Source organism: Papaver somniferum, chromosome 7 (assembly GCF_003573695.1).
Source record: "Papaver somniferum cultivar HN1 chromosome 7, ASM357369v1, whole genome shotgun sequence".
In the NCBI taxonomy this organism is placed as follows: Eukaryota; Viridiplantae; Streptophyta; class Magnoliopsida; order Ranunculales; family Papaveraceae; genus Papaver; species Papaver somniferum.
The window spans coordinates 72,583,026-72,610,127 of record NC_039364.1 but is presented as its reverse complement, the minus strand read 5'-3'; the positions used below and the strand labels follow the sequence as shown (position 1 = coordinate 72,610,127).

The window sequence follows — 27,102 nt, the reverse complement described above, 5'->3', positions numbered from 1 at the left end:
AGAGGGTAAAGCCGACTCATGGTTTCAGGACTTTCAAACGGGTAAAGATACTATCTCTTGGTCTGATTTTTCTTCATCCTTATGTGAACATTTTGAGGATCTGGCTAGTGAGAATTTCGTTGGCTGTTTTAACAAATTATCCCAAACTACCACAGTTGAGGAATTTTCTTGAAAGATTGAACCCCTTAAAACCCTCATGCTTTTAAACAATACCAACCTTAAAGAAGATTATTTCGTAATGAGCTTTTTAGGTGGGTTAAAATATTATATTCGTTTTGCCGTGGAGATGCACAAACCAACAACACTGTCACAAGCCTTTTACCTAGTACGCCTACAACAGAGTTCACTCAATTTTCAACCACCCAAATCCTCTTTTTACAAACAACCTACCACAACCACATATTTTAACAAGTTTTCACCCACACCACAAAAGCCTACTACCTTATCATCTCCACCAACCACTCATGTGTCTATCACAACTCCATCTACCACCCAACCAACCAAGTCTTTATATGGTCCACCACCCATAAGGCGTTTATCCAGAGAACAACAAGACAAACGCAGAGCTCAGGGATTCTGTTATAATTGTGATGACAAGTATACTCCTGGCCACCGTTGCAAACCCCAACACTTGTTCATGGTCCTTACTGAAGAGGAGCCAACATATTCTACTCAATCCTCAACTCCTACAGAGGACTCTGAATCCTTATTGGCGTCAGATATGGAAATTTCTTTCCATGCTCTCACAGGTACATCAAGTGCTGATACAATAAGAATTTCAGGATTTGTGAAGAATCATGTTGTCACCATCCTAATAGATACAAGAAGCACTTACAGATTCATTGATTCTGCTCTTATCAATCAATTAGGTTGTGACATTCAACCAACATCACATATGCTTGTGACAGTGGAAAATTGTGCTAGAACAACAAGTACTGGAGTATGCCATAACCTCCAGTGGACAATGCAGGAGCAAGAATTTTTTGGAGACTTAAGACTACTTCCACTTGGTGGTTGTGATATAGTCTTAGAAGCATATTGGCTTAGCACTTTGAGAGATGTAACATTCAACTTGGCCAAACTTTCATTTTCATTCTTCCATAACAATCAACTCATTACCCTTCAAGGTTCTACATCTAAGCCATCAATCATGATGATGAGTGGGAGTGCAATGAGGAGATTATTGAAGAAGAACACACCTGCTTTAGTGGGCCAATTTTTTCATATCACAGCTACACCCACACCTACTGAAGTTTCATCTGAAGTACTTAACCTTATTGAGGAATTTAAGGATGTGTTTGCTAAACCCACCTAACTTCCTCCTCAAAGAAGTTTGGATCACAAAATTCAGTTGAAACCCAATGCTCCTCCAGTCTCTCTAAGGCCATACAAATGCCCATATGTGCACAAATCAGTTGTGGAATCATTGGTGCAAAAAATGCTACAAGAAGGTATCATTCAAGACAGCCAAAGTCCCTTTGCTTCTCCTATACTTCTTGTGAAGAAAAAAAACAATACTTGGAGATTTTGTGTAGATTACAGGAAGCTCAATGGAATCACAGTCAAAGATAAGTTTCCAATTCCAATTATTGATGAATTGCTTGATGAATTACATGGTGTTGTCATCTTTACAAAATTAGATTTAAGGTCTGGCTACCATCAAATTAGAATGCACATTCCAGATATTCATGAAACAGCATTTAGGACACACCATGGCCATTATGAGTTCAAAGTTATGCCATTTGGCTTAACTAATGCGCCTGCCACATTCCAAGCTTTAATGAACTCAGTTTTTGGTCCATATCTCAGAAAATTTGTTTTAGTTTTCTTTTGATGACATTTTAATCTATAGCAAAAACATTCAGGAGCATATTCAACACCTCTCTTTGGTCATTGCCTTACTCAGACAACACCATCTTTTTGCAAAGCTCTCTAAATGCACTTTTGCACAACCTTCTCTGTAATATTTGGGTCACATCATCACTGCTCAAGGAGTAGCTGTTGATTCAGAGAAGATTCAATGTATGCAAGAATGGCATGTTCCCACTAACCTGAAGCAATTGAGAGGGTTTCTAGACCTAACTGGCTACTATAGAAAATTCATTAGAGGTTATGGCTCCATTTGCAAACCTCTTACTGATATGTTAAAGAAGAATGCATTTCACTGGTCTCCTGCAGCTTTAGATGCCTTCCACAATCTCAAAACTGCTATGTGCTCTACACCTGTGTTAGCATTACCTGATTTCTCCAAGCTATTTATTGTAGAATCTGATGCTTGCATGGAATTGGTGCGGTACTTATGCAAGAAGGAAGATCTATAACATTTTTCAGTAAGCCTCTTGGTCCTAAGACTCTGGGATTATCTACATATGAGAAAGAACTCCTAGCTGTAGTTATGGCAGTCACAAGATGGAGACATTACCTCTTCGGCCACCATTTTTTCATTAACACTGACCAGCAGAGCATTAAGTATTTCATGGATCAGAAATTCACTACAGTTTTGCAGCAAAAATTGTTGGTAAAATTATTGGGATTTGATTACACAATCCAGTACAAAAAGGGTGCTGAGAAAAAAGCTGCAGATGCACTTTCTAGACTTCCATCCAACAATGCATCAACAAGCTGCAATGCCTTAGCACTTTCACTTCCTACTTAGGCACATGAAGTCATACAAAGTTATGAAGATGACCAGGTGGCCACCACAATCATTCCTCAACTTTTACTTAACTCCAATGCTGTCGCTCACTACACCTACTCAGAAGGTATTCTCAGATACAAGGGCAGACTTTATGTGGGAGAGAGCAATGGCCTCAGAAAGAAGCTCTTAGAGTCTATCCATTCTTCATCTTTGGGAGGTCACTCAGGAGTGCAAGGTAGTTACCAAAGAGCCAAAAGCTACTTCTACTGGAAAGGATTAAAGAAAAAAACTACACTCCATGTCATCCATTGTGATACTTGCCAAAGAAATAAGGGAGAACATATGCACCCAGCAGGTCTCCTTCAGCCTCTTCCAATTCCATCCCAAGCTTGGCAGCACATTTCCATGGATTTCATAGAGGGACTCCCTAAATCCAACAAGAAGGATGTCATTATGGTGATTGTGGACATGCTTATTAAATATGCCCATTTCATTCCTCTAACTCACCTATATACATCTCTTACTGTGGCTCAAGAATTCCTACACAACATCTTCAAGCTACATGGGTTACCAGCTTTTATTGTCTCAGATAGAGACAAAGTGTTCACCAGCATATTCTGGCAAGAGCTTTTTAGATCCTTGGGCACAAGACTGCACATGGGTACTTCCTACCATCCACAGACAGATGGTCAAACTGAAAAAGTAAATGCTTGCTTGGAAGGATACTTAAGATGCATCACAGGGCATAAACCAAAAAACTGGAGCAGATGGCTCTCTTTGGCTGAATGGTGGTACAATACCAATTACCACTCCAGCTTAAAGATGGCTCCTTTTACTGCCTTGTGTGGATATAGGCCTCCTCACATGGAATTCCCTGTGGAGGTCACCACTTCAGTAGTTGTGGTTGAAGACTATCTTAAGGAGAGAAATGCCATGCTAGACATCCTCAAGGAATCTCTCACCAAGTCTCAAGAAAGAATAAAACTTTTTTGCTGATAGATTGAGGACAAATAGATCTTTTGAAGTTGGTGATCAGGTTTACCTCAAGCTGCAACCTTACAGGAAATCTTTCATGGAAATTAGGAGCAACTTGAAACTTTCTTCTATATATTTTGGGCCTTATCAGGTGACACAGAAGATTGGAGAAGTTGCTTACAAACCATCTCTTCCAGCTGAGTCCAAGATTCACCCTGTATTCCATGTCTCTCAACTGAAGAAGAAGATAGGTGCCACTGTAATTTGTTCCACTACATTGTCGTCCACTGATGCAGAAGGTGAAATTGTTCTCACACTTGTTGCAGCTCTAGCTTTTCGTCAAGATTTTCGACATGGCCAACCAGTCTCTCAGGTGCTTATTCAATGGTCACATACAACTCCAGCTGATGCCACTTCGGAGGATGTTGCGAACGTTGAAGCACACTTTCCTAAGTTCAATCTTTGAGGACAAATATTGTCTGAAGAGGAGGGTATTTTTTATGACCCTTCTGGCTGCCCCTAACAACTATGCGAGTGTAATAACTCTGCAATCATTGTCTAGCTGTTAAAACAACATTTACTGCGTTCTTTTTACTCAAAACCAACGTGTAGGATAGCTGCACGTGTAGGGCCTTGATTAGTTAGGGTTTTGAACTTAGGGTTTTGTTTAAGTATTTAAGACAAGTTGTGTTGGATCTGTTGTTTTTATCAGATAATGAATTGAAATTGAGGCTGCGCTCTTTGAGTGTAGAGGTTACCAAAGCTTTCGTCCTTCCCTGTTACAGAGTCCTTCTCTTGTATTGTCAAAATCATATCAGTTCTTAACATATATTTTCTTATTGTGATTAACTAGTTTTCAAAACTCTGCACTCCAAGATATGTGGAATTATCTTGGATAGACATTTCATTCCTTTATTATAAACCTGATATTTCTTTGTTTAAATTTTTCTCATTCTCTCATATATCGAGTTTCTTACTATATTTATTTATCAACATATCATCAAAATCTAGTCTAATGGAAGTGTAGTCTCTTTTCAGCTCATTTGACAATCAATCTAGAGGTATCCAATGGTGGATTTCTGAAAATAAAATAGTGACGTTAACCATCCTCTTAGTATTGATGGTCCATATTAGTAGATCGATATCATCGATTCCTATAGTAGATCTTAGTAGTAGTACAGCTGAAAATCATTATAATCATCACCAAATACTTCAAAAAAATCATGATCAAAATCAATACCTTCAAATCCAAAGTCAACATGAGCTGAAATTCAATTTTTTTTGGCTCCTAAACTGATGTAGATTCCAGGCAGAGAAAACAACCTTCAGTTAAGTTACATGCAACTTTTCGTTTTGACCATATATTCCAAAAATCATCTTATTGCTTTTCAATAAGTTATCAAGAATAATATATTGGACATACGTGATTTCAACTCTAGATAAAAGAAAAGTGGTTTGTGGCTATATACAGATGGTTTTCAAGATAAGTTTTTCACCTTAAGTCATATTGTTCGGAAATCCAAACGCTCTCAGTTTTACTTTCAAAGAAACCATAAAATGTCTTCAAACTCCCAAACCGTATTAATCAACTTTCAAGACAACTAAGAAATGCAGCCATAACAATACCACTAAACCGCAGGAGAACTGTTGGCTCGTCTCAAACCATTAATGAAACTGCATAAGAATGGTCTTATGCAATTTTGGAAAACTAATGTCAGAAGACAAAATAAAAATGAAGATTATTAGAGAAGGCATTAGTTCTCTATAAACTAGTTATCGAAACAAAGAAATTTGTATCATGGGGCATAAACTTATGCTTATATGGCTTAACAGTGAAGACGAACAAAACAAAGTGATTCAAAATGGTCCATGGCTGATTGGAGGGGCTATGTTTGTTGTTCAAAAATATTGTTCCAACGTCCCTTTAAAAGACTATATGTTTATACATCGAAAGTTTACAATTCAGTTTAAATACTTGAAACTTGAGCATATGAATGTTGTTGTTGATAGTGAATCTATTGGATTTATGGGAAAGAAAATATCTACACACTCGAAGAACTGGAGGCTAAGATATGGTAACACTGTGAAGGTTTAAATAGTAATCGAACTCAAGAAGCCACTACATTGTGGTGGCCGGTGGAAACCTATCTCTGGAGAAGACACATAGATCCGTTATCAATCAACCTAATACCCCACATTCTATTGAAACTGTTAGTATGGATACTCATGTCAACATGCAGATGGATTCGAAAATTTCAGAGGCAAATACCTTTGAACCCATGAAAGATTGTCAGGGTGACCATACTCAAGTGTACACTGGAACCACTCATCTTTCTAAGTTTTTCTACTTCTTTTGTCATTAAAATTCTATTAATTTGTTTTTTATTCACTATAGATTTTTTTATTGTAAAAATTAATACACGAATTGTCGGGGCTTCTATGATACAAAGACTAGAAACCACATAAAAAATCTAGGTAGAACTCATAATCCAGATACAATATTTTGACAGCTTTAGTAAGGGTGCACTTCTTAACCCTTGGATATTTCATCTTAGATGTATTTGGATCTCGAGATATTATTTTCGAAATTATTTTTTAATTATTATTTTCCATTCTTTCACATCCCTTAATTTAATTTAATTTCCTCATCAGTCCCCCTAACATTCTCACGGTCACAGATCATTATCGCTATTGTAGTTTCCCAAACCTAAAAATCATCAGATAAAAAAAAAGAATCCCTAAAACTCATAAGGTTTTTTTTTTTGGACAAAGAAGAAGAACTGATTATGTTAGATTGCAGCAACACTGTAAGAACTAATCACGCTCAAGAAACATATAAAGGTACGTCCTTTTTCTCTTTTGGTTAAAGTAAGTAGAAGTAAACATATAATCCACTGATTATTACAAAGTCTAGTTAGAGGTGCAAGTTTTGGGCATCATATATTAACTTCAATTCATTTTTAATTTTTGATCTTCAGATCATGGACGCACATTTAGATACCTAGCTTGTTGTCATACCGAGCAAAAGAGGAGGAACCTACTAACCCGTAAAATTGAGAATTTTGATAGTACCTCATGGGCACGATGCTTTTTAATCTATATTTCCTCATTGTAAAATTGAGAATTTTGATAGAGAATCAACGAATTCTTCATGGTAATCCATTGCTAATAGTTTTAGTTGTTTGTTTAGTTGATTGATTGGTGCACCCTTACGGAAGCTATTTAAGTAGTTCGATCGAAACCACTAACTCTGATTAATCAATCTGGGTAGCGGGATAATGGATCACACTTTTTTGATCTAATTACTTCTCGATACAATAGATTTATTTGTAAAAATCAGTATGAATTCTTCTGATAAGAATACAGATAAACATAAAGAAACAAGTGCTTCACCAGTTACTAGTACTACCTCAGCATTGGAGAAGTTTGATATCTGTGATACTTCTGAGACTCAAATCCAACAAGTTAAAATACTTCAGAAGACTAATGATTCAATTAAAATAACTTCAGGGAGGTTTGTCTCTCTAACTAATGAAGAAAATATTATTGAGATGAATGAAAAGCAAGATTTGGATCCTGCAAAAGTTTTACAAATAATAGAAGACAACACAGTGGAAAAGATCAAGTATATTAATGGCAAAGATGGCTCGATATCAGAAGAATATCATGGTCTAAAGTTATACAAAAACCAACAACATCTAAAGCAAGTTCAACTCAACAAGATCCTGGAGCTTCTAAGGTAAATACTCAACAGCCTCCAAGTAAATACAATTTTAGGAAAAATCAAGGGAAAAGAGGTACTAATAATCTCCAATCTCAACAATGAAAGTTCTATTCTAGAATTTAAGGGGCCTTAGAAGAGCTAGGGCCCAGAATAAATTGTGGTCACTAATAAATCAATTTCAACCCTCAGTTGTTTTTATAGCAGAACCAAAAGTTGTGTGTTCTTTTTTTTTGCAATAAATTAAATCTGCCAGGAATGCAGAAGACGCCAATTCATAATTCAGTTAATAACAAAAAGAGGAACATTTGGATTTTCTGGAATTCAGTTCTTCCAACTCCTTCAGTGGTATCAATGTCCAGCCAGATGATTACAATAAGTATTGGAGAAGTTCTTATCTCAGGTATTCATGCACATGTAGGAATCACTCAAAGAAGATTCTTATGGGCTGAAATGGAAGCAATTAGTGAACTCAAGAAACCTTGGTTAGCAATTGGTGATTTCAACTCCATTTCTTCTTCAGATGAAAAGGTTGGGGGTAGAAGTCCTAATAGAAGATCAATGCAGGAATTTAATACTTGTCTTAATAATTGTGAACTTATGCAAGCTCCAAAATCTGGAATCACTCATTCTTGGTCTAATTGTCAGCAAGGAAATAACAGAATTCTTTGTCACTTAGATATAACAGTGTTCAATCATTTATGGTTTCGAAAATTTACAGACTGGGGGTATAAAGTGGGTCTTAGGATATCATCTGATCATGCTCCTTTGTTGGGAGGTAATGCTAATATCCCTAAGCCAACAAACATTCCTTTCAAATTCAAGAAGATGTGGTTGGATCATCCAAATTTCATGGAAGTTGTCTTGCAAAGTTGGTATGAAGAAGTGATTGGAGTTCCAACTTACATATTTCAATATAAGTTGAAAAGATTAAAAGCTATTTTAAAGGATTGGAACTGGAGAATATTTGGAAATGTCAATGTACAAATCAAAGAAGCTGAAGAACAAGTGAAAGTTGCTATGCTCATTTCTGATAGTGATCCATCTGATATTGAGGCCCTGAATAATTTAGTTAAAGCTCAAGATAACTATAATTCCAAAGAGGTCCATTTAAATACTATGTTGAAGGAGAAAACAAGAATGATATGGATTAAAGAAGGCTCTTCTAATACTGGTTTTTTCCATGCTAATCTGAAGATGAGACAAGCAAAAAACTTCATAAGTGAAATTCAAGATGTTAATGGTGACATTACTTCTAATCAGGAAAAGATTACAGAGATTTTAGTTCATCATTATGAGCAGAAATTCCAATACAAGGAAGTAGAGAAGGTGGATTATTTACTAGATGTCATCCCAACAATAATAGATGAAGAAGATCAACAAATGCTAGATGTAGTTCCTGGTGCAGAGGAAATCAAAGAAATAGTATTTAACATGGACTCTGATAGTTCTCCAGGTCCAGATGGTTTTTCAGGAGCATTTTATAAAGCTTGTTAGGAGATTATACATCGGGATCTCATTCAAACTATTCAGTACTGCTGGTCTAAAAAATTCATTCCCAAAGGTCTTAATTCAAATTTTCTAGTTCTCATTCCTAAGGTTGAAGGAGCTAAAAATCCAAATCAGTTTAGGCCAATAGGTCACAACAATGTCAGTTTTAAGATTTTTACGAAAATCATCAATACAAGAATGAGTTCTATTATGACAAAATTAATAACTCCACGGCAGTCAGCTTATATTAAGGGTAGGAGCATTCAAGATCAAATTTTGTTGGTATCAGAGATGATTAACGAAATGAAAAAGACAAGAAGAGGTGGAAATGTAGGAGTGAAGCTTGACATATCTCAGGCATATGACTCAGTAAGTTGGGAGTTTTTATTTCAAGTACTTAGCAGGTATGGCTTCTCCAGCTCTTGGTGTCAATTGTTAAAGATACTGTTTGAATCTGCAAGAATATCTGTATCAATAAATGGTGGTCCACATGGTTTTTTCTCTGTGGGGAGGGGCCTGAGACAAGGAGATCCATTGTCTCCTACTCTCTTTGTGCTTATGGAGGATGTATTGAGTAGTGTATTCTGAAAATGGTTCAAGAAAAGTTAATCAGTCCAATGGTAATAAGAAAGGGGGTTCATCCAACTCACTTGTTCTTTGCTGATGATGTCTTTCTATTTTGTAATGGAGAAAAAAGAAGTGTTGAAAATCTTGCTAAGTTGTTAGAGGATTATCGAAGAGGCTCAGGTCAGATAATAAACAAAGCTAAGAGTAAACTTTTTGTTGATGGAACTACTCTATCAAAGAAGAATCAAATAAAGGAAATTCTGCACACGGAACTGAGTTCTTTTCCTGATAAATACTTAGGTGTAATCCTTGCTGCTGGAAAAGTGAAAGTCAGTTCAGTGTGGACAATGGTGGAACTAATGCAAAAAAAGCTAGCAACATAGAAAGGAAGACTTTTATCATTTCAAGACAGATTGGTATTAATCAAGTCAGTTCTAAACAGCATACCAATTTACAACATGGCAATATATAAATGGCCTAGTTCAATAATCAAGATTTGTGAGAAAATTATAAGAAATTTTCTCTGGTCAGGTGATGGAGAAACTAGAAAATATATTATTCTGTCTTGGAAGAAAGTTTGTACAACATACTGTGAAGGAGGACTGGGTATACGAAGACTGGGGATTATTAACAGGGCTCTTCTCATGAAATTGATGTGGAGAATCATAAATTCAGAAGAAGATTGGGCTATGTTCATTAAAGCTAAATATATAAACAAAAAAAAAACAATTGAGTAAGGATTGGAAGCAGTCTTTTATTTGGCCACGATTGAAATGGGCTTGGGAAGTTCTAAAAGATGGTATTAAATGGTGTGTTGGTAATGGTCAAAGGATCTCAGTTTGGAATGACAACTGGACTGGAGATTCTCCACTTATTCTCAAAACTGACTTTAACTCTTATGTTAAGGAAAATCTACATATGAAGGTGGAAGATCTTATACAAAAAAACAGATGGAATGTACCAAATGAATTGCAGCATCTTTTAAATGCACAAAATTTGCCAAAAATGGGAGAGGAGCAAGATTTGCTGATCTGGACTGGTACTCTGCAAGGTAACTTCACAACATCTTCTGTTGTATCTATTTTAAGACATAAAGAACCAGTAATGCATTTCTACAAATACATATGGAATTCATTTTTACACCCCAGCATAGCAAGTAACATGTGGAAAATCATTAGGGGTGTGTATGTGGATGATATTGTCATGGTAGACAGGGGATATGAATTAGCTTCAAGGTGTTGTGTTTGTGAAGAAGATCAGAACAACATGGATCACTTATTATGGCATTGCTCTTTTAGTGTTGAAATATGGAGTTGGCTCAGTAATATGTTTGAAGTCAGTATACCTCAATCTTTTGACAATATTTGGGAAATCTCAAAAAATAAAAGTCTTATTATAAAAGAAGCTTGGATTACAGCTTCCTGCTCTGTTATCAAAGAACTTTGGTTTCAAAAAAATAAAAAGTTGTTGGAGGAAATCAAACCAAATATTCATTAGTTTAAGAAGAGAATAATTCAAATGGTTTCAGAAGGAGATTTGAGAATGAAGGGTACCAAATGGAATCAGAATTATGATCTACATATAATTGAATTCTTCAAATTGGGATGCAAGCAGAGCAAGTTCTAGTGTGTTAAAAGATGCTATTGGATTCCACCTCAAATTGGTTTTACTCTATTTTGTTGTGATGGGGCATCAGTTGGTAACCCAGGAGTTGCAGGCTTAGGCATAGTTGTAAGAAATCACTTATGTCAAGTGGTGGGAGCTATGGCTGGAGGAATTGGTATTGCAACCAATTACATTGCAGAAACTTATGCAGTAGTTAGTGCAGCTGAGCTGGCTGTTGAATGGGGAGAACAGAATATCATTATTAGCTCAGATTCTAAAACTGTGATATAAGATTTTACCAGAAATCAGATTCCTTGGTTCATCAGAATGAGATGGTTAAGAGCAGCCAAGAAAATCTCCTCAATTCAATTTCATCATTGTTACAGAGAGGTAAATTTCTCAGCTGACACAGTAGCAAAAGAGCTGCTAGGCTAAAATGCAGGTGAGAGGCAAGTTTTTATTGGAAAACCAAACTTTCTTGTCAGGGTTGAGATGCCAGAAACTGAGTATTTCAGATTCTGTTAAGTTAGCTCTTGTTCTGGATTGTTGATTTCTGGGCCTATACAGTTGGCTCTTTCTGGTTTCTTTTATTTTGGGCCTGTTAAGTAGGCTTTCTTTATTTTCTCTTCTTGTTTTGTAACCTCCAATTTTTTGGGCTTTTCCTTTATCAATAATATATATGATTCAGAAGAAAAAAAAGATATAATAGATTTATACGTACAATCAGTTCTTCTTACCGAGAAAAATCGGTAAAACTTATTGAGAAACTTGAGGTCAGCATCATATGATCGATTTCCCCACTTCTAAAAAAACTAGTTTTGTCATTCAGAGGGACTAAGTAATAATTAAATTTAAATATAAGTATATAAGAACTTTAAAAGATCAAAAGAAAATAATAAAACTAACTTAACTAGCTAATCTTCGATTAGAGATTGTGCATAAAATATTGTTCAGGAGTGCACCCTTACGGAAGCTATCCCATCACAGCACAACTCCAAATACGAATAATAGAACGGGTCGATGGAAATTTAGCTTTACTTGGTTGGATCGAAGACCGTTGGAACAGAAAATTAAAAAAAAATTGATAAAGGTTTATGAAATTTGGAAGGATTAGATGAGAATATAATTTTTTTTTTGTTTTTATATGGGTTAGTCGAAGGGTTATTTTTGGGACTAAATTAATCTTTTTGACACCGATAATCATTTGTGAAAGATGAGAGTGGAATTTGATAGATTCCAAATATATACCCCAGGCTAAAAAAAGGTAAATAAAACAACCGTTCTTTTCTGTGGACCAGACACTACGTTGTGGTGGTAGACTGGTAGTGCTAAAAGATAGACTGAAACTTGCAAGTTCAACGATCAAAATAAATCAATGGGTAGACTCTTCCATCAAAAACGTAAGCCAGAGAGAAGAATTATGGATTGCATACTGATTCACTGAATACTGTTACACCGACGAAAAATGTATTGGACCGAAAACAGAAAATGACTGGAATCTTTGTCATCATGGACCATTCCAAGGATAATCTCTCATCGTCAAGAATAAGGACAGTCTTGTTTGAACAAACGGGAAAGAGTGGAAAACAGGCGTCTCATTTATCAGTCGCAAGGACACTTTTACATTTAACTCCAAAACATAAATTCTAGAACAACCTATGTATTTAAAAATCTTTACAGTACTGAGCTTTCCACCACATATCTCATATCCTCACTCGCACGGTAAACCAGAATTCTCTTCTTCTTCTTCTTCTTCTTCTTCTTCTTCTTTGTAAATTCAATTCTACTTGGTATTGCAGCGAATACAATTAATGATGGTGAGGAGGAGGAGGAGTTTATCATCTCCATGCTGGGTACTACATACATTTCTCTTACTGATTCTGTTGATTGTCACCCATGTATCATCAGAAGAATCCACTGTGTTTCCGGAGAACATCCGATTCGACACAGGAGGGTTAAGCAGGGAAAGTTTTCCAAAGGATTTTGTATTTGGAACTGCAACATCAGCTTATCAAGTTGAAGGAATGGCAAAGAAAGATGGTAGAGGACCCAGTATCTGGGATGTCTATGTTAGAATTCCTGGTAACATTGCAAACAATGCTACAGCAGATGTCACTGTGGATCAGTACCATCGCTACAAAGAAGATGTAGATGTCATGAAAAATCTCAACTTCGACGCTTACCGTTTCTCTATCTCATGGTCTAGGATCTTTCCATATGGAACTGGGAAGGTGAATTGGAGGGGTGTTGCTTATTACAACAGGTTGATCGACTACATGCTCAAGCAAGGCATTACTCCATACGCAAATCTCTATCACTACGATCTTCCTTATGCACTTGAAAAGAAGTACAAAGGGTTACTAAACCATGATGTTGTGAAAGATTATGCAGATTTTGCTGATTTTTGTTTCAAGACGTTCGGTGATAGAGTCAAAAACTGGATCACATTCAATGAACCTAGAGTAGTTGCTGCCTTGGGGTACGATAATGGATTCTTTGCTCCTGGGAGGTGTTCTAAACCGTTCGGAAACTGCGCAGAAGGGGATTCCTCGACTGAACCGTACATTGTCGCCCATCATCTCATATTGTCTCATGCGGCTGCAGTTCAGAGGTACCGTCAAAAGTATCAGGCAAAACAAAAAGGAAGGATAGGGATTCTGTTGGATTTTGTGTGGTACGAACCTCTTACAGATTCAAAAGCCGATCACCGAGCTGCTCATAGAGCAAGAGACTTTCATCTTGGGTGGTTTCTTCACCCAATCGTATACGGAGAGTATCCAAAGTCAATGCAAAGGATTGTGGGAGAGAGACTCCCCAAGTTCACCAAGTCGGAAGTTAAAATGGTGAAAGGCTCGATGGATTTCTTAGGAGTTAATCAATACACTACTTACTACATGTATGATCAACACGTAAACAAGAACCAGGTCAGAGGCTATCAGTTGGAATGGCATACTGGATTTGCTTATGAACGTAACGGAGTACCAATCGGACCACGTGCACATTCCAATTGGCTTTACGAAGTACCCTGGGGTATGTACAAAGCTCTGACCTATGTTAAGGAGCACTATGGAAATCCTAACGTAATTCTTTCGGAGAATGGCATGGACGATCCCGGTAATGTTACACTTCCCAAGGCATTGCATGACACTAGAAGAATGAATTTTTACAAGACTTATTTGATTCAACTCAAGAAAGCAATCGACCATGGAGCCAACGTCACTGGATACTTTGCCTGGTCTCTGCTTGACAACTTCGAATGGAAAATAGGTTACACGTCAAGGTTCGGTATTGTGTATGTCGACTACAACAACTTGAAAAGGTACCCAAAAATGTCAGCTTATTGGTTCAAAACACTGCTCCGCCGAAAGAAGCATTAAGTGCCTGATTCGTTTTGATGGTAGATCTTTGCTTTCCGTTTCAACTTTAGCCTAGCGCAGTTGTGGATCTTATGTCTTCAGTAGAACTTGGGGGGTTCGTGGTATGTATCAGTACTTGTTGGGGTATTATTCTTCGACACTTGGAATGTGGCTTTTCTGAACTTACCTGTAACTTGTAAGCGGTAATTGCTACAATTTAAATAAAGAACAAAGATTAAGACTTCCGCACTTTGCAAAAAAAAAAAAAAAAAGATTGATTGTTGACAGCTTTTGGGAGGTAGGGAGTTTGTGCGGCGTTCCATAAAGATGATCCCATGGCTTATAAAAAGAGAATTGACTTATCTTAACTCAAGGCAGAGATAGCACTGCAGCTTGATTTCCTGCTCGATGCACTAATTGTAAAACTAAAACTTTCCTCAGACATACCAGCAGCTCGTTCCTTCTCAATGTGGTTTTCCACTGTTGCAGGAATAACTCAGCAGGCAGCCGTAAACAGCACACTACTTGGAAACATATTTAGTAAAGTGAAGAGAAACAGGCTATCAGTGAAACAAGTATAGCATGGTCCAGGACAGAATCGGAGAGAATCGAAACAAGTATGGCTCAGGACAGAATCGAACTTGTAGGTCCAAGACTAGTTAAGTAGTTGTACTAACTAATTTCAACTCAACTAGCCTTTCAAAAAAATAAATTCAACTCAACTGTGAACACTGAACAGCCTTCCCTGAAATGTCTCCCAATAACTAAGCATTACTTTAATTAGTTTAATTGTACACAAAACAACCTAAAAACACCTTTTTAACTCTCTGCCACCGGCACCATTTCTATTTTCCCTGCTCAGTCCCTGGAACTTTTGAGGGGAGATATATGGTTCATCAGATGCTTTCCCTCCCTCTCTCTCTTCTCCACAAATCTATACAAGGAATGGGTAACTCCACAGACCCGCAGATCATCAACTAATCATGTATGCTTCAAAAAAAAAAAAAAAAATCATGCACTATGGATGCTGGCCAAGTCAGATTTCGCCAGCAGCTCCATGTACCTAGAGGGGAACTTACTTCGGCCACCATCCATGTTTCAGTGGATCTAGGAGTGAAGTTTTGCTGAAGTAAACTAAATCAAACCTAATCCAATAGATATTCCAGCAGCTTCTCGACGAGTCTATATATATATCTGATTTCAGAAGCTTCTGTGAGGGCTTCACAGAGACTTATAGCAAAATACGTTACTACTTTTTCTTCTTTCTTTTTTTAACTTAAGTTAGTTGTTCGAACTCTGTTCAGAACTTTGATAGTGAGGTCTTCATTGAGATAGACTGTAAATTCTTCTGGAAAACAAATTATACTGCTACTTCTCTTTCGGTGTAATCTGATGAGACCACGGAATCTGCATAACCTTCACTGCAGGGTTGAGCTTTAGGTTCAGTCAGCTTTACTGACTATTTGAGTCGGTAGTTATTCTTCTTCGCTTGGTCCTTGAACTTCGTCTTCCTAAAGCATTCTTTTCCTTCAATTCCCCATCAACCCCGAAAGGACCACTTAAAGGAGCTGAAGACAACATTACAAGATATGTAAAGAGACGGACCAAAAGAGGGGTAAATAGATGCGCGTTACCACAGCAAGAGTAACATAAAAATGTGCTATAGACAAGCATGTCAATAACATTTGATAATCTGCTAGTGAATCAGACAATCAGTGATTGCCACAGATAACGAGCGACACTGTTTGAACTTTTGGGTAGAATTCATTTTATTTTTGATTATTTGTTATCATGTAGCAGTACTATACCAAAGCTGAGTCCTTTAGGAAAAGGCACCAATCGAACTACAATTTTTTTTAAGAACAACGACAAATAGCAACCCACCACGAAAATTAGGAAAAAACGGAAACTGAACATTGAACAGTTTTGGTAGATATACGGTATATATATTTTTTAAGCAATCGAAGTAGTTTCGTGGTTGGTCTGCTTGCACTTTCAGACTTTCTAAAAATAATTGAATTGAATACATAATTTAACAACCTGAACTACTGTAAGTACTAGACAAATAATGCAGTGATGCGAGTGAACAAATTTCCGGGAGATTATTCTCTGCAGGTACTTATAGTTGCTTTAACTAAAATGCATATCCAATTAGACTATCACAACACACAACGAGAAGCTTCATGCAATATTCAGGAGCTAAAGGCCACTCGTTAGAATAAGACTGTATATGCAAAGATTAAAAAACAGCAGTATATGCGACTGCAACCCGCAAACTAAAGTAACAGCTATATATAAACAGTCATGAACAGAAAAGAAAATAGATACACAATATATACCTTGAGAAGGCAGTGCAGCTTCCTGATCCAACTCTCGATCTGCATCACTCTCAGGGGATGCCTTGAATTGTTTAAGTGCCTGAACATATGTCTCATCAACTTCCAAATAAGTTGAACTCCGTAAGGCAAGGGCTGTAGTAATATTCTTAATCCAATCAATACTCTTTTCTTCGTTACCCTGAGGATTCACAGCCACATGTTGGATAAAAGAAAGTACTTCACCAGGCTGAAAATCATCTCTTGCCTTCTTAATATCACTAAGAGAATATATCTCCTCCTCATAATCATGCAGCTCAACATTGTAATACCCTTGATTTTTCGTTGGTTCAAAATTATGAGGGAATCTACAGCAGCAAGCCAACCCAAGAGCGGCTCTTCGGCGAATCTCGTCAACTGCTTCTTCAACAGCTTTAGTGAAAGCCTTCATTTGCATTTGTTGTGATTTATCAGAATAATAAGGCTCAAATGGAATAAGTTTAGCTGGATCAAACCATCCATAACTAGCATCACCGAAAAAAACAACTAATATGTGACCTTTTCTTTTGGTTTTTCGTACAGATGGTGAAGCAAAAGCTTCACTTAAAATGTAGCCTGGCCACCATGGGTGAGATTTTACTTTCGCCCAAACCAAAGATCCTGGTTCAAATCCGTAACTAATCGCAATTTCTGCTTCTAATCCAAACGCGTCCGTCATTATTTCAGAATCACAAGTATAATTGGAACCCAAACCATTTGACTCCTCTATCATTTCTGTGCCTTCCTTCGTTTTCCCCTGGAAAAACTTCATGTTTTTCTTCAGTTTCCTCTCTGCCACCATAAACCACTCCCAGTCACCTCCTCACCCTGATCTGCAGAAACAAACCCTCTTTTGGCTCTGTTTTCAGGTGACTAACATCAAAGATACATATTATTAATCAAAAACCTTGCTTTTTTCAATGTTAAAGATTTACCAAGCTCCAACCTAAATTAACCTAGCTGCAGTCTTTGGCATCAAATACTCACTGCACCAACAACTCCTCAAACTCCACTGAACTCACTTACACAAGTTCTCTCAAGCGTATTAGGCGCCTGGGGAGTTAATTAATTTTGCACTACAGAATTCATGGAATGACAATGATGATAATTTTCGGAACTCAACAAGTGGATAGATAAACTCTACGCCGAAGAAGAAGAACATAATCAGAAACCCTAGAAAATTGAAACTAAATGAGAAACCTACCGTTCTTTAGATGGTAATTATCGAAATTACAGCGAACACAAGTTTTAACCGTATTGTTAAATGTTAAATAACAGCCTCACTGTTGTTATTTGATATCCTAAGTTCAAGGCACTGGACGTCCGCCCTTCAATTCAACGTATAATTCCACCCTTTGCTATATAAGAAATGGATTTGTATTACTGGTAAAATTCAACTATAACTGATACCTTACATGTCCTTTTATAGACAATGACATTACAATCAAAAAAAATGAAAATAACAAAAGAGTAAAGGAAATTACAGGAGGTGAATGAGCCGACTGTAACAAAAAAATTGTTTTGTTATACGGTTGTAATATCTGACGCAATGAATGATGTTGCAGACAAGTAACATGCTTGTACGGATAATAAGTCTAGCATCCCCCTCAAGCTAAGCTTTCACATAAAGCATTAGTTTGGTTTTAAGAGTATCGAACTGAACCTTGGACAATGAATAAATCAGCTATCTGACTCAAGGTGTGAATATAGAGACCTTCACAAAACCAAACTTGACCAAGTCACGAATCATATGATAGTCTACCTTAATATGTTTGGTGCGAGCATGAAGATTGGATATGTTGTAAGATTTCCGGCACCCATGTTGTCCCATGTTGTCACAATATAAAGTACGCATGAGAGATAACTGAACAGATAACTCATCAAAGAGAGCCATTAGAGAACAATAAAATTTCTGCATCAGCATTGGCAAGACCCCGATACTCTGCTTCAGCAGAGGAACGAGAAACAGTTTTTTGTTTCTTGGATGACCAAGAAACTAAATATCCACCAATAAAAACACAATAACCAGAGGTTGATTTGCAAGTATCATGACAACCAGCCCAATCAATATCACAATAAGCAATAAGCTCACTACAATTACCAACACCAAGAAATGAAATTGTATTATTGGTAAAGTTCAACTACAACTGATACAAGACATGTCCTTTTGTAGACAATGACACTACAATCAAAAGAAAGAAAATAACAAAACAGTAAAGAAAATTGCAGAAGGTGAATGAGTCGACTGTAACAGAAAAATTATGTTGTTATACAGCTGTAATATCTGATACAAAGGATGATGCAATGAATGACGTTGCAGAAAAGTAACATACTTGTACGGATAACAAGTCTAATATGCTTGAATTAAGTTGTGAATGAATTGCAGACACATAATTATTAAACGTTTTTACGTTATGAGGAAACACATAAAGGTTATGCGTTTCCGAAGCTAAACATACAATGACTATGCGTTCCTTATCCTTATAGATATTTGCTTACCCTGTTTTTTACACTCTTCTTCATAAATGATATAATTTTGCCATATTTTCTCGCACTCGATCTTATCTTTTGATTTGTTATTAACGACTTTATTTTCTGAGTCGTCGATTCTTAACGGATTTTTTTTCAAAAAATCTCCTATAAAAATGATATCAAATTCAAGGAAAACTTAATAAGTTATATGATAAGCGCATAATCCACATTACTTTGGCATCGAATTAATACGTTAATTCGACAGTTTTTCTTATAAAATGCATTGTATTACGTTTTTTTTTTATATTTTGTAACTCATATAAGATGAATCATCCCAAGAAAAATGAAAATTGATAAAAGTGAACCCAGAAGTGAAGTATTCCAAGTATCCAAGTGCCTAGAGCCAAGAGGAGTATAAGAAATATGACGAAAAGGAACAAAGAACATCGAAAACCCAATAATGACCAAAAACTAATGATATAAACCTTCAAATCCAAAAGTACTTACCTCTATGAAAAGACGAAGCAAATGCAAAAAGAATAAGGTCATTCCGAGGTTGAATTAAGAAGTTATGGACAAGACAACAAAAAGGCAGAAATATACATTTACAACCTTTAAGTCAACCCCATTGCGACCACGCTAACTGTAACACGTTTTTGGAAAGAGAAATTGGGTATGAAATCCCTTAACATTATCAAGGTTCATAGGAAAGTCGAGCATGCTTGCCGTAACAATTTTTGGGACAAAAATTTTGAGTTATTTTTTCCTAAAGTTGGCACGGTTCTTGGTGTTGATGGTGAATTTTTGACGAGGGACAACATCGTAAAATCATAGTTCTATATGTATCTAATCCGGCTTCAGACGAATATATGAAATTCATATTTTATAATTTAGACATGAAAGCTCTTGTTATAATGATATCTGATTGGTTATGAAGCTTCAGAGCATAAATATGTAATAGTAATATTAGAGTCTCTCAGTTGAGCTTTCAATATTCTACGTAAATTGAAAGATTCGTCCTAACCAGAGTGTATATCTTGTTATGTAATTCAGACTCAAAGATTCATCTAACGAGTTTTCTTGGTTCCAAAAATATCTTAGCTTAAACCTAATGCAACATATGCTTTGAATGTCTATAAAAGGGGAACCTCAAGCAACTGGGATATTTGAATCCCGACACTACTTTTCTTGGTGTGTCCTATTTGAAAAACTAGAGTCGTCCTCTTCCTAAAACCCTTTTAGGGTTTAGTGACTACATAGGTTTCATGAATCCAGGTCCAGCTATTGTTTATCTGATAGCTCAAGTATCCTGATCTTGTTCGATTGTTGAGCTGCTCACTTGAACAAGATAGATAGAAATCATCAAAGTTCTCTTCGTCTCAGACTTTGTTGATTCCAAAAGTTTAGTACTTGTGAGGTGAATAATAATCTAGACTACACTTCGGATTGCATAAGTCTGGATTTTGAGGTTAGATAGACTTTGTCTATTGCTATCGACTTCCAATCACCTTTATCTACGATCGAAAAGGAAATCACACATATAGGCTTATCTATGGGAGACAGATGTTTTAAAGTCTTCAATTGAGGTAAAGCAACTCTTAGTTGGTGTGACGTCAGCTAAGGAAAATATTTGCGCTGAGTCCTGCTAGGATTCAAGAGGCGTGAGGAACGAGATTGTAACTGAATTGCTGTGAGGGTTAATTCGGTCTCAACTAGATTTCAGTCTGAAGTTAATTGGTAGTATGATAGTGTCTGTAGCGGCTTAATACAGTTTGGTGTTCAATCTGGATTAGGTCCCGGGGTTTTTCTGCATTTGCGGTTTCCTCATTAACAAATTCTGGTGTATGTGTTATTTCTTTTCCGCATTATATTGTTTATCTTTATAATTGAAATATCATAGGTTATGCATTAATCAATTAAAGTAGATACGTCCATCCTTGTTTGTTGGATACGACTTGATTGATTACTTGGGAAATTGATCTTTGGAATCACTCAAGTACTCTCACACGTAAATCAGGTTCACGGACTAGTCTTTGTAAAATTTCTGATTATGGGAGAAAGACATATAACGATAGATATTGTTCATTGATTGAGATTTATTAAGTTGAACTCTCGGAATTGTGTTTAAGTTTGTCCATAAAGATTGCTTAAGAAAAAGTTGGTGGTGTATTTTGGTACCCTGCGTTTTCAGATATTTCTACTCAGGGTAGGTTGGCGAACCAGTTCGCAAACCATAGATATTTGAGTTTCAGAAATAAAGGAAGGTTGGCGAACCAGTTCGCAAACCGCAAGTTCAGTTGGGAAAAGTTTACGAACCGTGGGGAACTAAATTTTCAAATTTGGTATAATAGGCTAGCAGTTGGTGAATCTGGTTCATGGTTGTCAATTGAGTTCAGTAGTCTAGTAGGGTTGGCAAAACCGGTTGACGAACCGTTGTTCCCTGACTCGGAACAAGCCATGCGGTTCACGGACAGTCCTATAAACTGTTCTGGTTTATATTTTAGCAAATGCTCAAAAACTTATTTTTAATATATTTAGCATTGCTAAAACTCTCTTAAGTACTTCTAAGACTTCATTGATCACTTAAACACTTATGTGTGTGCATCATGATTAAATTCTTAGGAGTTTAATGAACATCAAATTGTTTTTAGTTCTTTAGCTAAGTTTCCAAACCGAACATTCATTATACACGCATATTCTTCTATTGTATTTTTCAAGAGTAGAGTTTGCTTGATTCTCAAGTTATTGTATCTTAAATTCTAAGTAGCCCTTGGTCTTGGAAAAACTATAAATAAAGATGCTCTTTCAACTGGGAAAAAAAAATCCTTGTCACTTTGCGTCCTAGTCGATTCTAGAGTCGTCCTCTATTGACCTAGATTTCCTATGAGAAACATAATTAGGTCTATGACTAATAGACTTCACTTTTGGAGATTCATGAATCCATGTGCGACTATCTTTAACTTGATAGTTCGTGAATCCTGATGTTGCTTTTCTGTTATCGAGGTTCTCGTAATCTCTTTCGAGCAAGATAAATAGTAATCACAAAGTTCTATTCGTCTCAGAATTCGTGATTCCTCAAGATAGATATGAAAACTGAATCGCTTGGAGGGTGGGTTAGGTCTCAACTACATTCCAGTCCGAAGTATAATAGTAGGCTAGTGTCTGTAGCGGATTAATACAGTGTGGTGTTCAAATTTGGAGAGGTCCCGGGGTTTTTCTGTTATTGCGGTTTCCTTGTTAACAAAATTTCTAGTGTCTTGTGTTTTTCCTCTTCCGCGTTATACTGTTTATTGGATTTACACGGGTTTGTACGTATTCACTCTAAGTAGATACGTCCGCTTAATTGTAATCAATTACGAGACTTGTTCTTAGAGAATTTGTATCTTGAAAGATATATAACAAGTTTAATCACTTGGCAGAATTCCGATTGGATTATTTGGATACGACTAGATTGATCTTGGATATTGATTTTTGAGATCGTCCAAGTACTTTGCTTAACAATCAGGTTCACGGATCATGTGTCTATACACATACTTATTGAGTAGAGGTTGAGATATAAACTCTATATACATATTGTCAAGGATCATTCAGTTGGTTTACTTGCTATTGTATTAAGTTTTGTCTATACAGGTTGCCAAATGAAAAAGTTGGGTGTATTTGGTATCCCATGCGTTTTAAGTTTGCATAATATTCCCCAATACCACATGAGCCTAAGGAACATGATATACTTCGAGGTCAAGTGGATGAATTATTGTCTAAAGGTTTCATACAACCTAGCTTGAGCCCGTGTGTTGTTCCCCCTCTTCTTGTACCTAAAAAAGATGGAACTTGGCGTATATGTATTGATAGTATAGTTGTTAATAAGATCACGATCCGTTATCATTTCCCAATGATGATATGCTTGACATGCTCTCCAGTTCCAAGATATTTTCTAAGATTGATCTTAAAATTTGGTATCATCAAATCATAAGTCGGTCTGGAAATAAATGGAAGAATGCGTTTAAGACAAAGGATGGTCTATTTGAGTGGCTTGTTATGCCATTTGGTTTGTCTAATGCTCCAAGTACGTTTGCGAGGCTTATGTATAAAGTCCTACAACCTTTCATTGGTAAGTTTGTTGTGGTTTATATCAATGATATCCTTATCTATTCGAAATATAAAGATAAACATCGCTCTCAATTGTGGGTTGTTTTCAATGCTCTCAAGGAGAATGAATTATTTATCAATCTCAAGAAGTGTCACTTTTTCACTTTTAAAATTCTGTTTTTGGGCTAAATTATTTCTGTCGTGGTATTCAAGTAGATGATTCAAAAATTACAGTTATTCGGGATTGGCTTACTTCGAAGACAACATATGAAGCTCGTAGCTTTCATGGTTTAGTTTCCCTTTGTTAGAGCATAGATCGGTTGAACCCGCCAAGCGTTGGTATGTCAAGTTTGATTGTCATATTTTAGTGATTCAAAACGCATTTTAAGAGTCGCTTGATTATGTACTAGAGTCAACTTCGTATAGGTTAGCTTGAAAGTATTAGGATATGAGACATTACAAGTATTGCGAAGACTTGAAGAAGTAAGAAGCTACAAAGAAAACATCATCCTTCCGCTTGAGGTTAGTGATATTTGACCTGAAATGTTTCATTCCCTAACGTATCTTTCAAGTCGTGCATATTGAAAATGAAACTGCGAAGCATGAACTCTAGATAGACATAGTATTAAGGAATACAATTGAAGTTTATTGATTAACCATTAAACTTTATAGATAAGACATCGACATAATCGTTTAAATGCTATTGCGATTATGTATGGGTATGAGGTGAGGATTTCATCCTAGGAAACAATGTTTTACATGTGTTTTAAGGAAGTAAGTTCATAAACTTGTTTATGAATCGAAAAGGAAATCGCCAGGCGTTATTGGGATTGTTATTCATTGCATATCTTGTGAACATCCAATATGTGTGATTTAGTATAACCGCTCACGACTTGTTTGTGTTCTTGGTAAAACTATTCACAAAGGCCTAACTTATGTATTGGTATGACTTTTATTAGTGAAACCGATCTTAAGTAATCACCTAAGATGGTATGATCGAGTTTGTGTTTTGTTGAACCGAATCTGGGTAAAGGAAACCGATCCTATGAAGAGGTGCAACACATCACAAAGGGGAACCGATCCTTGTATGAGGTGCATCAAGTTTGTAGCAGAAAGGGGAACCGATCCTATGGACATGTGCAACACGTGTTTAGGCAAAGGGGAACCGATCCTATGGACATGTGCAACACATATAAGTTAGATACCATATATATGTTGGGAACCGATCCTAGTACCTAGTCAACCGAATTTTAGAAAGCCAACGTGACTATGCACAGTACTCATTTGGAGGTAGAACCGAAACTTGTTTTGGTAGAACCGTTAAACCCATGATTTGTGATTGAGTGTTCTTGATCAATCACATAGTTCTTGAAAGTCGGATGAACCAATTCTAAACTTGTTTGGAAGTGTGGCAAATCGGTTTCAAGGTTGTAAGTATGAAAGAGGACTTACAAAGTAAGGATGTCGCCATACTTTGAACACGTACAGTAATGTTTATCTTTTATTGTTCAAAGTTATTCTTTAATAGCTACAGGAAGAAAATCCCATGATCGAAATATAAATAAGTTAAGAATCTCTTAATTAAGATTGTTAATTTTATTTTAGGAAAATGAGAATTAGTAATGTGCATTTACTAGTTGAGATTTTCCAAAGAGACTTTCGGTCAATATTTTGGACAGAGCATTTCCAGGAATTATGCTTTAATGAATATCTTGAGAATATTTTCGGTTTTGGAAATTCCTTGGTGTCCAAACTTCCTTGTCTATAAATAATTGAAGTTTGCATTTCTAGCAAACTAATCCTTCGTGACAGCAAACTTCCTCGGTTGTGTTGTTACTGGTGTAGCCGCCTATTCGGAGAGGAGAGTAACCTAATTAGGCGAAATCTCTTACAACCGCTCAGTTTAAAATCTTCTTTGGGATTGATAAGATCTACGAGTACCGTTGGTGGGAAACTAGATAATTATGGTTTATCTTGTGTTTTCGATTGATTTGATTGACTAATGGTGGTTGAACTTTGATTGCACCTAGTTTGTTTATGCTTGAGAATCTTCTCTTCTGATATAAGATTCACTCAAACTAGATCGAAGATTCGACAGGGATCTTTAGATTGTTGTTAGCGCTAAAGACGATCTTGAGATAATCCATTGTTAACAGACTCTGTTCTGTGCGTGATTGATCACAAGAGATTCAAGTTGTTGTGTGCAGGTGCTTATTGAAGATCTAAGAAGATTTGAAGACAAAGAAGATATTGAAGATTTCTGATTTGGGGTTCATAATCTTTGGTGTGCACAATACTTGTTTCGGTATAAGAGGATCCAACTATAATCGGTTTATCCTTGTGGTAGATTGGATTGATTAGTTGTGTAGATCGGCATCAATACAATTCTTTGTGATTAAAAGTATTGATTGCAAAATCTTAACAATTACCTTTGGTGATTGAACATAAGATAGATCTAAGAACCTAACGAAGGAGTTTATGTTAAGATAAAAAAAAGAGTCTTTGTCCGACTCACATCACTTGGTTGAATATAGTTGATACCAAACAGATTTGTTGTTCCTTTACTGTTTGGAATACGAACCAAAGGAATTGGTCCAAGTACGTGACTTATTCATAAGTTGGAGGCGTGGAAATACAAACGGAACTAGGTGAACTATAGGTTTAGTTACTTGGTCTCAACTATACGAAGTTAGGTTTAATTTTGCGTTGCGGCTTAATCCTGAGAGTCTTCTATTCTGGACAAGGTCCCGGGGTTTTTTTGTATTTGCGGTTTCCTCGTTAACAAAATCTTGCTGTGTCATATACTTTATATTTCCGCATTATAATTGTTTTATTATAATTAAAGTAAATTACACAAACGTTAGTTCATATTTACTTGATAAGCAATCCTATTGTGTTTGGTTGAGTCCGAACCTTTTTATCAAGTAAACATACTTCGTTGTTGTATTGTCTCGATCTCGTATCCATAGACGATCACACGAAGTGTGAACCGATTAGTTACATTGTCTCGTCTCAGTCCATAGACAATCACTTCCGGAGAAAGGACTTATAGGTAGGAAAAGTTTTAACTTGAGGTATATTTGGGTACCCTCGTCTTTTCAATTGGTATCAGAGCAGGAAAACACGAAAAGATCTAACAATCTGTGTTTGGTGCGATCCAACCTATAAGAATTGAATCTAATGAATGATTCAATTAACGTAAAGCAAGACATCAAGAGTTTTGAATTAACACTTGATGATGGCATCTATGATTCAATATCTAAAAAAATCATCTCTAGAGATTCTAGGAGACAAGTTAATCTTGTTAATAATGTAGAAACCGATGACGGATGGAAAATACGTCTACAAGAAAGGTTAGATGAAATTTCCGATGATGATGACTCAGATTTTGAACAACAAGTAGAAGAGCATATCTCAGAATACTCTAAACTGCTGGAACCTTTGAAAAATGAAAAGCTGAGAACGTCGGATTTTCTTGGTTTTATGACTCCTCTTTGTCGTGAGAACAAGAAACTGAGGAAGGTTTTTCAAGGATATCATATTGGTTACCGCACCGGTGATTATCTTCTTAAAGATCGTACAGACGAGCTAAATTCTATGAAATTAGAATGTGAAATTCTTCGAAGAGATCTCGTCGAAAAAGAAACTTGTTGAATCTGAAGCAAGGGTTAATTCTCAACTAGAGAGTTTTGAAGAGAAAGAAGGTGTATATCTCTCACGAGAAAAACACTTTAAGGATGATCTAGCTGGTGCTCTTGATAAAATCAAGACATTGGAAGAAGAAATTTTGGACCTTAAAAAGTTCAATGTTAGCTCAAACAATTTAAAAATGTTAGA

At 36.4% G+C, this 27,102-nt stretch overlaps 2 protein-coding genes across 2 annotated transcripts; one reads left to right on the top strand and one right to left on the bottom strand.

Moving 5' to 3' along the window:
- Nucleotides 1-12,477: 12,477 nt before the first annotated feature.
- On the top strand, nucleotides 12,478-14,598 carry LOC113297598 (beta-glucosidase 44-like). The gene is made up of 2 exons (XM_026546125.1): nucleotides 12,478-12,719; nucleotides 12,797-14,598. Exon 2 carries the CDS (start codon nucleotides 12,809-12,811, stop codon nucleotides 14,372-14,374), a length of 1,566 nt encoding a protein of 521 aa, XP_026401910.1. The 5' UTR covers nucleotides 12,478-12,719; nucleotides 12,797-12,808; the 3' UTR covers nucleotides 14,375-14,598.
- A 1,036-nt stretch (nucleotides 14,599-15,634) lies between these two features.
- LOC113297599 lies at nucleotides 15,635-17,861 on the bottom strand. Its single transcript, XM_026546126.1, has 2 exons — nucleotides 16,693-17,861; nucleotides 15,635-15,921 (listed from the first exon to the last, which is right to left on the bottom strand). Exons 1-2 carry the CDS (start codon nucleotides 17,507-17,509, stop codon nucleotides 15,806-15,808), a joined length of 933 nt encoding a protein of 310 aa, XP_026401911.1. The 5' UTR covers nucleotides 17,510-17,861; the 3' UTR covers nucleotides 15,635-15,805.
- Between the last annotated feature and the right edge of the window lie 9,241 nt (nucleotides 17,862-27,102).

Coding starts and splice junctions, on each gene's coding strand:
- LOC113297598 (XM_026546125.1), top strand. CDS start 12,809: ATGATGGTGAGGAGGAGGAGGAGTTTATCATCTCCATGCTGGGTACTA.
- LOC113297599 (XM_026546126.1), bottom strand. CDS start 17,509: ATGGTGGCAGAGAGGAAACTGAAGAAAAACATGAAGTTTTTCCAGGGG. Junction 15,922..16,692: donor AGCTGCACTGCCTTCTCAAG/GTATATATTGTG, acceptor TGTTGTCTTCAG/CTCCTTTAAGTGGTCCTTTC.